We start from the raw sequence: 13,977 nt of genomic DNA on the forward strand, positions 1-13,977 counted from the left end.
AGATTGGAAGAACCAGTATCAGACTGTACTACCCAAAGCAATCTACAGATTCAATGTCAAATTGACATTTTCCACAGAATTAGAACAAACAATTTTACAATTTGTACAGAAACACAAAAGACCTGAAATAGCCAAAGCCATCTTGAGAAAGAAAAGTGGGCCTGGAGGAATCAGGCTCCCTGACTTCAGACTACACTACAAAGCTACAGTAATCAGACAGCATGGTACTGACATAAGACAAATACACATCAATGGAACAGGGTAGAAAGGCCAGAGATAAACCCCCACACCTATGGTCTAATCTATGACAAAGGAAACAAGAATATACAACGGAGAAAAGGCAGTCTTCAATAAATGGCGCTGGGAAAACTGGACAGCCACTTGTAAAAGAATGAAATTAGAACACTCCCTAACACTGTAGACAAAAACAAACTCAAAATGGATTAAAGACTAAGTGTAAGGCTGAATACTATAAACCTCTTAGAGGAACACAGGCAGAACACTGGCATAAACTGAAGCAAGATTTTTTTTGATTCATCTCATTAATGAAAATAAAAACTAAAACAACTTGGACATAACTAAACTTAAAAGCTTTGCACAGCAAAGGAAATCATACATAAAACCAAAAAACAGCCCATAGAATGGGAGAAAATGCTTGCATTTTCTCCAACAAGGGATCAGTCTCCAAAGTATACAAACAGCTCATGCGGCTCAGTAACAAAAAACAAAAACCCAGTCAAAAAATGGGTGGAAGATCTAAATACACGCTGCTTTGAAGCAGATATACAGATGTTTAAAAAGCATAAGATGCTCAACATCACTATTACACGAACAGATCTAGAGACTGTCATACTGAGTGATGTGAGTCAGACAAAGACAAATATATCACTTATACATGGAATCCTTAAAAATGGTACAAATGAGCTTATTCACAAAACAGAAGCAGAGGCACTGGTGTGTAACACAATCTATGGTTACAGGGGGGGAAGGATAGATTGGGAGATTGGGAGTGACATACACATACCATGTAAAATAGAAAACTAGTACGGACCTAGGGTATAGTCCAGGGAATTCTACTTAATACTCTGTACGTGGGAGCATCCATGGGAAAAGAATCTAAAACAAGTAGCTCTATATGATTCACCTCCCTGTACAGCAGGAACTAAAACAATATTGTAAATCAGCTCCAATAAAAATTTTTAAAAAGAAGGCATATCAGGAAAAAGAGAAAATGCAAACAATAACAAATATAGAATGGAAGAAGGAATTATGAAACATATGCTAATAAACCTGAACATATAGATCAAACTGAGAAAATTACCAAAATATCCAAATTGATAAGACATAAAAACCTGAGTAGATGAATGAGCACTAAATAAACCAAAATGGCATTAAATCAAAATCGCTTTAGAGGAATTTAAAAAACAATTAAAATGTTATATGGACATCCCTGGTGGTCCACTGGTTAATACATTGCCCCTCCACTGCTGAGGGTGCAGGTTCCACCTGTGGTTGAGGAACTAAAATCCCGCATGTCACATGGCATGGCCAAAAAGTAGAAAAAATGTTTATGGTTTGACTACACTCTCAAGAATATAAGTTCTATATAAGTTGTTCTGCACACTGGAAAAATAAAACTTGCTTATTTCTTTTTCTAACAGTGATTCCAAAATCAGATGAGAAATCAAAGAGAAACATAGTCAAAAATAATTCAGAGAGAAAAAATATAGTCACTTGTGACTATTGATGTAAAAACAGAACTGAATAAGATATTAGTTAGCCAAAATATGTAAACATAACAAGAGTTTATCCAAGGAATTTAAGAAGCATTCAATGTTCTTCACAACATTAATGAAGACAGAAAAGTAAGATGAGTGTTATTTTTTAAATGCAGAAAGAAAAAAAAAGGCCTTTGGTAAGCTCAACACATTTAAAATTTAAAGAAAAATTCAGGGCAAACTAGGAATGGAAGGTATTATCTTTACCTTGCTAAGGTTATATATCTAATCCTGCATATAAATCACATTAGGGTTTCACCAAGGAGTGCAGGGATGATGGTTCAACATTAGAAAAATCCATCAAGGTATTTTGGCAAATGAATAAAGATAAAAATTGCATGGACATAAATAATGAAAAACAAACACATTTAATAATAATCATTTATTTAACAAGAGGAAAGGGTAAACTTCTTTGTAAAATCTACCAAACTTCTTTAACTTAACGTCCAAGATTGACTCCAGAATGGGTATACAGTTCTACAATTATTCTTGCAATATATAAGGGTTTTAATATCCCTATATCACCAGCACCAGTTGACATTATCCTTTTTTTTCCTTTTAATTTTGGCAAGTCTTAGATGTAAAGTGATAGTTCTTTAAACAAAAAAATCCATTGATTACTGATGAGTTTGAACACCTCTTCATGTATTTGCTTACCCTTTGGGGCTCCTCATCTATGAAATGTGGGCAAGAATCCCTTAATAAGAAATGGATTAGCCATCACAGTCAACAGAAGAGTCCAAACTACAGTACTTGGATGCAATCTCAAAAACACCATAATGATCTGTTTGTTTCCAAGGCAAACCATTCAGTATCACAGTAAGCCAAGTCTATGCCCCAACCAGTAATGCTGAAGAAGCTGAACTTGAATGGTTCCATGAAGACCTACAAGACCTTCTAGAGCTATCACCCCAAAAAGATGTCCTTTACATTATAGGGAACTGGAATGCAAAAGTAGAAGTCAAGAAATACCTGGAGTAACAGGCAAATTTGGCCTTGGAGTACAGAACAAAGCAGGGCCAAGAGAACACACTGGTCATAGCAAACACCCTCTTCCAACAACACAAAAGAAGACTCTACACATGGACATCACCAGATGGTCAATACTGAAGTCAGATTGATTATATTCTTTGCAGCCAAAGATGGAGAAGCTCTATACAGTCAGCAAGAACAAGACCAGGAGCTGACTGTGGCTCAGATCATGAACTCCTCCTTGCCAAATTCAGACTTAAATTGAAGAAAGTAGGGGAAACCACCAGACCATTCAGGTATAACCTAAATGAAATCCCTTATGATTATACAGTGAAAGTGACAAATAGGTTCAAGGGATTAGATCTGATTGACAGAGTGCTTGAAAAACTATGGACAGAGGTTCGTGACACTCTACAGGAGGCAAGGATCAAGACCATCCCCAAGGAAAAGAAATGCAAAAAGGCAAAATGGGTGTCTGAGGAGGCCTTACAAATAGCTGTGAAAAGAAGCGAAGCGAAAGGCAAAGAAGAAAAGTAAAGATATACCCATTTGAATACAGAGTTCCAAATAGCAAGGTGAGATAAGAAAGCCTTCACTGGTGATCAGTGCAAAGAAATAGAGGAACACAATAGAATGGGAAAGACTAGAGATCTCTTCAAGAAAATTAGAGATACTAAGGGAACATTTATGCAAAGATAGGCTCGATAAAGGACAGAAATGGTAGGGACCTAACAGAAGCAGAAGATACTAAGAAGGGGCAAGAATACACAGAACTGTACAAAAAAGAGCTTCATGACCCAGATAACCAGACCTAGATAACATGACCCATGATAACATGACCCAGATCACACCACGATGGTGTGCTTACTCACCTAGAACCACATATCCTGGAATGCAAAGTCAAGTGGGCCTTAGGAAGCATCACTACAAAGCTAGTGGAGGTGATGGAATTCAAGTTGAGCTATTTCCTAAAAGATGATGCTGTGAAAGTGCTGCACTCAATTTGCCAGCAAATTTGGAAAACTCAGCAGTGGCCACAGGACTGGAAAAGGTCAGTTTTCATTCCAATCCCAAAGAAAGGCAATGCCAAAGAATGCTCAAACTACCGGACAATTGCACTCATCTCACACGCTAGTGAAGTAATGCTTAAAAGTTTCCAAGCCAGGCTTCAACAGTATGTGAACCGTGAACTTCCAGATGTTCAAGCTGGATTTAGAAAAGGCAGAGGAACCAGAGATCAAATTGCCAAAATCTGTGGGATCATCAAAAAACCAAGAGAGTTCCAGAAAAACATCTACTTCTGCTTTATTGACTATGCCAAAGCCTTTGACTGTGTGGATCACAACAAACTGTGGAAAATTCTTCAAGAGATGGGAATACCAGACCACCTGATCTGCCTCCTGGGAAATCTGTATGCAGGCCAAGAAGCCACAGTTAGAACTGGACATGGAACAACTGACTGGTTCCCAATCAGGAAAGGAGTGCGTCAAGGCTGTATATTGTCACTCTGCTTATTTAACTTATATGCAGAGTACATAATGAGAAATGCTGGACTGGATGTAGCCCAAGCTGGAATCAAGATTGCCAGGAGAAATATCAAAAACCTCAGATATGCAGATGACACCACCCTTATGGCAGAAAGCGAAGAAGAACTAAAGAGCCTCTTGATGAAAGTGAAAGAGGAGAGTGAAAAAGTTGGCTTAAAACTCAACATTCAGAAAACTAAGATTGAGGCATCCGGTCCCATTACTTCATGGTAAATAGACAGGGAAACAATGGAAACAGTGAGAGACTTTATTCTGGGGGGCTCCAAAATCATTGCAGATGGTGACTGCCGCCATAAAATTAAAAGACACTTACTCCTTGGAAGGAAAGTTATGACCAACCTAGACAGCATATTAAAAAGCAGACATTACTTTGCTGACAAAGGTCCATTTAGTCAAAGCTATGGATTTAGTCATGTATGGATGTGAGAGCTGGACTATAAAGAAAGCTGAGCACCGAAGAATTGAGGCTTTTAAACTGTTTTGTTGGAGAAGAGTCTTGAGAGTCCTTTGGACTGCAACAAGATCCAACCAGTCCATCCTAAAGATAATCAGTCCTGAGTATTCATTGGAAAGACTGATGCTGAAGCTGAAACTCCAATACTTTGTCCACCTGATGCAAAGAACTTACTCATTTTAAAAGTCCCTGATGCTAGGAAAGATTGAAGGCGGGAAGAGAAGGGGATGACAGAGAATGAGATGGTTGGACGGCATCACCAACTCAACAGAATCACCAACTCAACAGACATGAGTTTGAGTAAGCTCCGGAAGTTGGTAATGGACAGGCAAGCCTGGCGTGCTGCAGTCCATGGGGCCGCAGAGTTGGACACGACTGAGCGACTGATCTATGAAATATCTTTGTTTAACTTTCTTTACAATTTAGCAGTTTTATATTCTAGGAATAAATCCTTTGGTGGTCTTACACAAGTATCTTCTCTCAGCCTGTCATGTTTGCCATCCTTTACAGATATGATTAGTAACTAAATACTGTACAGTTTGCATTGCTACTGTGAAGTTATGTTTTTTAAAAATTAGTATCTTTTCCTTTTAATTACATTATCTAATTGGGTACTGCTCTTGTGGAAAAATGCTTTTTTATAAACTTATTGTTCGCAAGCTTAAACTTAGGGCTTTAAAGGTGGTACAGTGGCAAAGAATCCAATGCAGGAGACACAAGAGATCTGGGTTTGATCCCTGGGTTGAAGATCCCCTGGTGGAGATGGCAACCTGCTCCAGCATTCTTCTTTGCAAAGTTCCATGGTCAGAGGAGCCTGGTAGGCTACAGTCCATGGTGCAGAGTTGGATATGACTGGGCACAGCAGCAGCAGCAGCCTTATTTTTAATGGTATGTTTTTTCTCTTTTTTTTTTTTGGCTTCATGGCATGGCTTTTGCAATTTTAGTTTCCTGACCAGGAATTGAACCCAGGCCCAGAGCAATGAAAGCAAGCAGTCCTAACCACTGGGCTGCCAGAGAATTCCCTCTTTTGGCTTTTTGCAAATGTTTCTACACCTGAAAATAATGACTTAAATATAATGGGTTTTCTCACTTGCCAATGTTGAAAAGCTCTTTGTACTCTGGATCAGAACTTCCAGTTCTGTATTAAGCAGTAGCATGATACTGGGCACAGTAGGTCTGTTAGGATACTGGTTTGGCTACTTTGGCAGAAACCAAATAATGATGGCTTCAGTAAGACGGAAGGTTTTTTTATGTGAAGGTCTGTCTGAGCTAGTAGGCAGCTGAGGGGTAAGTGGCTGCCCCATATGGTTACCGTACTTTCGCTGTATCGCCCGTTCCCAGGTAGGAAAAACTGGTTTGCCAGAACCACTGACTGACTACATTCACATCCTGGTGCATGGGGAGAGGAAAATTAGAAAGGAGGGCAAACTCTTCCCTTTTATGGATGCGGCCTGGATGTTACGTACTTCTGTTTCCATCCCATTGGTCAAAACCTAGTCACTTGTTTACATCCAGTTGCAAGATAGGCTGGAAGACAGTCACATACCAGAAAGCTGCTGCCTACCCAAAAGGTAGGGGATGCAGGTTCCTAATGAGGAGTGTGAAGCACCCATTGTACAGCAGCCTCTTCCTCTGACGGTGCAGAACTACTGTCAAATGATGAAATCTCACAGACTCAGAATTTCAATTAAAAAAAGGGTAAACTATCACAGGCTCTTTGTATCCACTGACGTAGTGAAGTGCATCAAAGCATTTCTGTAACGTCGATTACAGTTTATATGCATGTAAGCAAGCACATGAGTGAAGAATGTATGATTTAGTGTATACAGTGTATACACCAGTGTATATAGAATATTTAGGTATTCTAAATAGTTCATTCCAATATATTGAATTGATGATGCTGTGTATTATGTTTTACAGAATCTGAAGCACTGAATTTAGTGAAAATTCAGGCTGTAGCGGGGGAATTAGCATATATTTAAAATCTTACTATATGCCTAGAATTTGCAGGTGTTATAGTAAAAAAGAGTTGACATTGAAAACCTAGCATGTTCCAAGCACAACTTACAGAAGTTGATATTATTCCCAGTTTAAGAGAAAACTGAGGCACAGAGAGGCTAGGTAACTAACTTAAGGCTATACAAACAGTAAAGACCAGGCTCCAGAGCTTCCGACCTTCCCGCTCTGTAACGAAGGCTCACAATTATTTTTCAATGATGAAATAAGGTATGATGATGACAGACAGGAGGAATTGGGGGTACTGTTGCTTATTTCAACTCAGAATCACAAGGACTTTTTCTATTTGCATAGAAAATTAAATTTTGAATTTAATAGAAAAACTGGGACTCATTTACATAATTTCATTTTAACTAATAACTTCTCAGAAAACTTTGTTAAAAAAAATAGGAATGCCACAAGGCAGGTAGGTAAAAACAATCTATGTGGAATCTGAAGGTATATTTGCACAATACCAAGATAACTAGAAAGTCTAAGGAAAATACCACTTAGTCTTACATTCCCAAATTAACTATGTATTCATACTTAAGAATATATTCTTTATTCTAATCTCATGATTTCAAAATGATTCAAGTTGAACTAGGTTAAGCTGTGTAAATCTAAAAAAAAGTCTGCCTAAAATGAAATACAGATCAGGTTGATGCAAACATAACTGCGGTTTCGGACTATGAATTTTAAATCATTGTGAGTAGGATCAAGTACATCTTTAATAATCAAAATAGGAATTACTGCAATCAACACATTTTTGCCAATGAGAAACAAGTTTTATTCCCATCGCGTAAGAATCTGTGCTTCAGGATTCGAAGAACTCCTGGAAGGCATTCTCTGCCCCCTGCTGGTTGTGGGATCATTTCCTCTGTAAAAAGCTGTTGAGATGCTTGGAGAAGTGACGGTTGGCTGGTGAGAGGTCGGGTCAATGTGGCAGATGAGGCAACACTTCACAGCCCAATTCATCCAATTTTTGAAGAATCATCCTACTTTTGAAGTGTCGGTTGTGCAGTGTGCAGTCAGGTGTTGTCATGCAGAACTGGGTCCTTTCTGGTGACCAGTGCTGGCCACAGGCATTGCAGTTTTTGGTGCATCTCTTCGAATTGTTGAGCATGTGTCTCAGATGTAATGGTTTTGATGGGATTCAGAAAGCTACAGTGAATCAGATGGGCAGCAGACCGCCACTGACCCTGACTGTTTTTTGGTTCAAGTTTAGCTTTGGGAAGTGCTTTGTGGCTTCTTCTCGATCCAGCCACTGAGCTGGTTGTTGCCTTGTATAAATCCACTTTTTGTCACATGTCATAATCTGATCAAGAAATGGTTTGTTGTAGTTGTGTAGAATTAAGATGACACTTAAAAATGATGATTTTTTTGATTTGCAGTCAGCCGCAAGATAAGTGAGGTACCCACTTCCCAAGCTTTTTCACTTTTCCAATTTGCTTCAAATGCCAAATGACCATAGAGTGGTCCACGCTGAGTTCTTCGGCAACTTCTTGCGTAGTTGTAAGAGGATCAGCTTCGATGATCCTCTCAATTTGCTGCTGTGAACTTCCCACAGCCAAACACTGCACTCCTCATTGTCAAGGGTCTTGTTTCCTTTGCAAAACTTCTTGAATCACCAGTTCCTGGGCCAAGTGCATTGTTGATGTTGTGAGTTGTCTCTACTGTTTTATGACCCATTTTGAACTCAAATAAGAAAATTACTAGAACTTGCTTTTTGTCTAACATCATCATTTCCCTAATCTAAAATAAACAGCAAGTAATAAGTCATTAGCAAAAGAAATGTGCATTAAAATAATGTATAATATAACCACATTTAAGAATGTGCTCATTAATATCAAACAGCAAAGTTCAACAATGCAAAACCGCAGTTACTTTTGCACCAACCTAATACTTGATACTTCTAGCTTTCAGGGCTTTGAAAATAGTAATAAATTAAAAACCAGAACAAGTCTTTGATGGGGGAAAAAAAACAATTGAAAAGATTTTGCAATGAAACAATGTTTTCTGGACTGAGTAAAAACCAAATAATTTATTTTCTGAAAACTGATCTTTTTCTTTGTAATATACCATCTGTTGGATCATACCAATAGGGTCAAACAGAAAAAAATATTTAAAATTCTTTCAAGACATAAAGAAAATGAATAATTCACCCATCAAATACAAATATACTATTTTATTCTAAGGGAATATTTCTGTGGTTTCTGCAAGGTGAAAACCCGAAAGTGTTTAAAAAACAAAGAACAACAGATAATTTAATGTTTCTCTTGTTTGATATTTTTTCCTCCCCTGGGGGAAAAAGAACCAATTTTACATTATTTTAATAAAATTTAAAAAAGCAAATAACTGGACACACACATCAACAGCTATGCTTATGAGGAATGACCAATAATGAATCAATATTTTCTTTTACAAATTATTCCAGGATCTGGACAACTCTGTGGACTAACATGCAATTGACATCTTGATACAGTCATTTACCTGGATATTGGCTGTTCTCAATTAAAAGATACAGAATTTTTTCCTCTCTCTAGTGTTTTATAATAGTTTATCTACTATGCCATAAATTTGCATTTCTACAGAAGGGGAAACATTAGTGTTTATATAAACCATAAAATTTCTTAGTGGGGACTATTACACCTGATGTTTCTGGATAGTTTATTGGCAGACTTATCAGACAATCCAATTGTTTTTCCTCCATATCAAACAAGGTCTGGAAGTAAGTTTTCCAGTCAGAAATGACAAACACAGATGGAATTAGTCATACAGAACTGGGGCAGATTTACTTCTTTCACACAGTTCTTGGTAACAAAAACAAGATTTGTTACAGGACAGAACCATAAGTACACAATGTCAAAAGGCCTACTTTAAAATTTTCATTGTATTTAAATTTATTTATTAAAAAACAAAAAAACCACCTGCCACTCCCATCTAAAAAAATGGGACATATAGTAAAGTCTTTCAAGGTTAAAATTTCTAAGAGGCTTTTTAGACTTCTCTCATTTCTATTAAAGGATCAAATTAACCTCACCTAAGGAAATTCTGTGATTGGCCAATATTATAGAAGCTTTGATTCAAAATTTTGTGGGGAAGAAACAGAATGGAGAAGAAGGAAATGGATCCATTTGCCAAACACTCCTATGACTTGATCCTCATCAAACTACTAAAACAGCTAGAGTTTGGAATAATGCTGTAAGAGGACCTTGTGGGTCTTTGCAAGACTGTCAGTGTCTTTGTATACTAACCCCAGAATCCTATTTATTTATTTAAGTGTCTTAGGGTAACAAGGTCATCTTCCAATGCTTTACATAGGAAAATACTAGTTCTTCTTCTACCATAATTCTGATAGCTAAGTAACACTGTGTCTCTGTGGAATCACCCACAGGTTTGCCAGAGAAAGGAGAGACTCTTCTTTTTGAAATGACAAGGGCCTCCAGAAACTGGTGCAAAAGACAAAATAACAGAAATTATTTGGGAAACGGGAAGATAAAACAACAGGAGGAAAGCTGCCATTTGGGGATAAAATAAAAACAAAAGAACCCCCACTTCTGTGCGCCACAGCTCATGCTGTGAGACAGCAGCAATAAAGGCTGACACCCAGAGAAGTGGGCATTTTAGTGGGTTTTCTACAAACATTTCAAAACACCTGGGGTCTAACAAGTGCCACAGATTTTCTGTGTGCATAATTATTTTGCAAGTTTCAGCCCCTTTAACTTAATTTACCCACATCCAGACCCACAGCTGAGAAGGCTAGACCCAGAAAGTGAAGGGGACACATTACTGTATGAACAGCAGTGAAGGCCTTTTCCCCTGATGTGAGGGACCCTATGGCAAAAGCACCAGAGGCTTCTATCCTTCACAGAATTGGCTTGGCAGTGAAAATCAAAATCAAGACCACTTCACTCTCTACCTTTAAAAAAAAAAAAAGGCTGAGTATTTTTACTGGGTCTTCAAGTCTGGGCCCCACAGTCCTCATCTGATGCCACTCTTAGCTCTGTACTGATTTCTGCCCTGACTCTTACAGAGGGCTTGCCCAAGTAGCCTACTGCAGCCAAGGCTTCACTCCAAAGCTACCTCTCTAAGGTCTAAGGTTACTATGGTAGAATTTTATACAACAGTTTTCCTTAAAAATATTCCACAATTTGTTATTCCCAAACAAAATAAGATTATGCACCACTCAGAGAAATTGGTTAGTCATTCTGAAGATGTCTAAGAGCAATATCACTGCTGGAGAACAAGGTTTCTCAGCTCACATTCTTTCCTTCAGTTGCCATTTGTACATCCACACTGGTTCACGAGCTGTCTGTTCTCCATTACCTCATAATCAAGTCAAGAGGACTTGGGACTTATCATTTTCCAAAGCTGGATGCATTCACAATTTGGTGCATACCAACACGTATGAAAATAGGAACCCTACTTCCACTTTAATCTGATAACTCAACATCAGAGTCTTCTGATTTGGCTTTGGCAAGTTCTTCGTGTACCTCCCTCACCATGAGAATACGTGTTAACATGGTGTCCAAGGTCCCAGGGTCTATGGGAAATGTGGAGTACCACATGGGGCTATTTGGAACACAGGAGCGCTCAGGCTGAAGGTAAAACACATCATTCCTCTGCTTCACACTTTCAGAGCTATCACAGGAAAGAAAAGAGAGAAAGAAAACTGGGATCAGAGAGTACAGCACACATGTAATTACTCTTTAAGTATAATGGCTCTCTATCTTTCGTACTATGACTAACATCGTAAACAATGTACCCACAGAGATAAACAAGTTTATAGACATTTATGCTCCAGGAGCAACCTGTAACTGCATATTTTTCCCCCACACTCAGGAATCACACTGGATTCGAAGTAAGTATAATGTTAATAGATGACAAAATGCAAATCCTTCACAAGTATTAGTACTTAAAACTTACCAGGAGCAAAAAAAAATTCAACTCACAAGTGACACTATGGCTGAGACTCATCCTCAGTGCCCAATACCCTGCAATGAATCCCCAGAATACTCCACACAGCTCTGCTGAAGAGCAAACCCAGTCACTGTGTTTCTTTGGGGAAAAAAATTGGCTTTAGTGTGGATCTTGCAACTTTTTAAAATCATAAAGTTTCTGTAAGAAAAAGACCACTCAAAAAATGTCAATTCTTTAAAAACTGTTTTCTCATTTATAGACGTAGCAGTACAGTCTTTCCCCTATTTTTCTATGTAAATAACAAATTCATAGCAGAATAAACAATGACAGTGATTCTTGCTTTTTAAGAGATTTTTGGGGGAAAATGCTCAAGATAAAGCAATTTGTTTCTTGGTTCAAAATCCAGGCAGATATGAAAGTGGGGAAAAAAATGAAACCGTAAGTAAATCTTTGTTTAAAGTCACAGACCAGCTACATTTCTGGGATTTGAGCATCTGAAATCTAAAATATAATAATTACTTTTTGAAGTGTGCTGTATCAAGTTCAGAGGAAAATCACTTACCATTTGGACAGATAAAACTCATAAAGTCGGACTGGGCATCTGAGGGGGTTATCAGTATTCTCTGCCATCTCCACACCCACTGGAACATCATCATCTTCATTTCGTTTCCTCTTGCCAATGGTTAGTTTATCTTGAGACAGAAAATTATAATCAAAGAATTAGAAAAGTCCTTCTTCAAGTCTTAAGACACCCACTTATATGGTTCCCTTTCCCTTCCTTTCACTTACTCGCGTGTTCAACAAGTATTTATTGAGGATCTATGGAAGCACTAGACTAGTGCTGAGTTAATCAAACAAAGTCCCTGTCCTGTACAATTTATGTTTTTATCCTTACCCAAGTTGGGGCAGCATGACAAAAAGCATGATGCCTGAGAGTAAGTCTCAATTCTGAGCCTGACTTTGTTAGGCAATTTTATTAGGCGTAGGGTTCTTAATCCATAGCAAAATAAAGAGAAAAAAGGGTTCTGCATGTTCTTCTCCTATAGTAGAGATCAAAACAGAAGCTGGCACCTCTTTCTCTGAAAACAGTTCTCCTGTAGGACACCAGTGTCCATTGGGCGTTTGTTTAAGTCTCTTTCATTTGTTATAGTATTATGAGAAGTGAAATCTTTTGTCAGAAAAAGAATTCTCAGTAAAGCTGACCATTTGATAAGGAAAGAGCAATCCCTTTTTCACCAGCAGAGTTGTGCAGAGGCCAAGGGTTATCAGAAAGAAGCCAGGGTAAAGACATGGAAAGCAGGCTGTTTCCTTCCCACTTTCTCCATTCAAACTTCAAGAGAACACTAGGTGGATCTGGAAACCCGAAGGAAAAAAGGTTTTCTTCTTCTTTTGTCATATCTGCTTTTAACAACTGATCCAAAAATTTCCCCAGCTTCCCGTATTAGTTCTGAATTAGGCATATGTCATCCAGTTTTCCACTTAGAGACTAAATAGAAAATATGCTAGCTGCTCATTCATAAAAGAAGCTAAATTTACTACCAATCTGGTCAAGCACCTAATCAGAAAACAGGGAAATGTTGTCCCATTGTCTCTACCTCCTTGAATTAATATAAATTTTTAAAGTTATCTATTTTTATTTATTTGGCAGAACCAGGTCTTAGTTGCAACATGTGGAATCTTTAGCTGTGGCACGTGAACGCTTTAGCCATGGCACGTGAGATCTAGTTCCCCAACCAGGGATCACATCTGCAACCCCTGCGTTGGGAGCGTGGATTCTTAGGTACTGGGCCACAAGGGAAGTCACTGAATTAATATCCATTAAGAGCATAAAGTGGGCTATATATAAACAAAACATACGAGGGTATGAATGCATGGTGGAAAAAGCAAGATAATCTTAGTATTTTCTAAAGTAAACGAGCAACTGAGAAAAAAGTAAATACAAGATGAACATCACAATTATTCTTTACAGATTCTAGTTTCAGTAATTTAAAATTCTTACATTCAAAATATATACTTCACTCTTATCTCAAGGAAATAACAGCTTGGTTTTGGGAATTTCAGAACTTGCAATTCTGTTCAAAATAATTTCTAGTTCTATAATAACATTAATTTTTAAATATTAATAACAAATTATTAACAGATTTTTTAGAATGCAAGATCATAAACCTTCTAATAAAACAGTCACTGCTGATATTTTTCTACTGTGTATGACGGCAGTATACTCTAGGACAGGTTTAAGTTCCCTCAGAATTTTACAGCGTTAACATATTATTGACTAGAGACATATCAACACATTTTTAGAGAGTGATAC

The 13,977-nt window shown here is 37.8% G+C and overlaps 1 protein-coding gene across 10 annotated transcripts in view; it reads right to left on the reverse strand.

The window, feature by feature from the left end:
• Nucleotides 1-7,456: 7,456 nt before the first annotated feature.
• The window catches only part of ZMYM4 (zinc finger MYM-type containing 4), a 164,687-nt gene continuing 158,166 nt past the window's right edge, over nucleotides 7,457-13,977 (reverse strand). For all 10 annotated transcript variants that reach the window (XM_002686481.7, XM_024990230.2, XM_024990229.2 and 7 more), the window contains 2 exons: nucleotides 12,229-12,358; nucleotides 7,457-11,387 (listed from right to left, as the gene is read on the reverse strand). In XM_002686481.7, the coding sequence (XP_002686527.1) occupies nucleotides 11,180-11,387; nucleotides 12,229-12,358 (338 nt within the window). In that variant the 3' untranslated portion in view covers nucleotides 7,457-11,179. The remainder of the gene's footprint in view (nucleotides 11,388-12,228; nucleotides 12,359-13,977) is intronic.

The sequence above is a fragment of the Bos taurus genome, chromosome 3, assembly GCF_002263795.3.
Source record: "Bos taurus isolate L1 Dominette 01449 registration number 42190680 breed Hereford chromosome 3, ARS-UCD2.0, whole genome shotgun sequence".
Taxonomy (NCBI): domain Eukaryota; kingdom Metazoa; phylum Chordata; class Mammalia; order Artiodactyla; family Bovidae; genus Bos; species Bos taurus.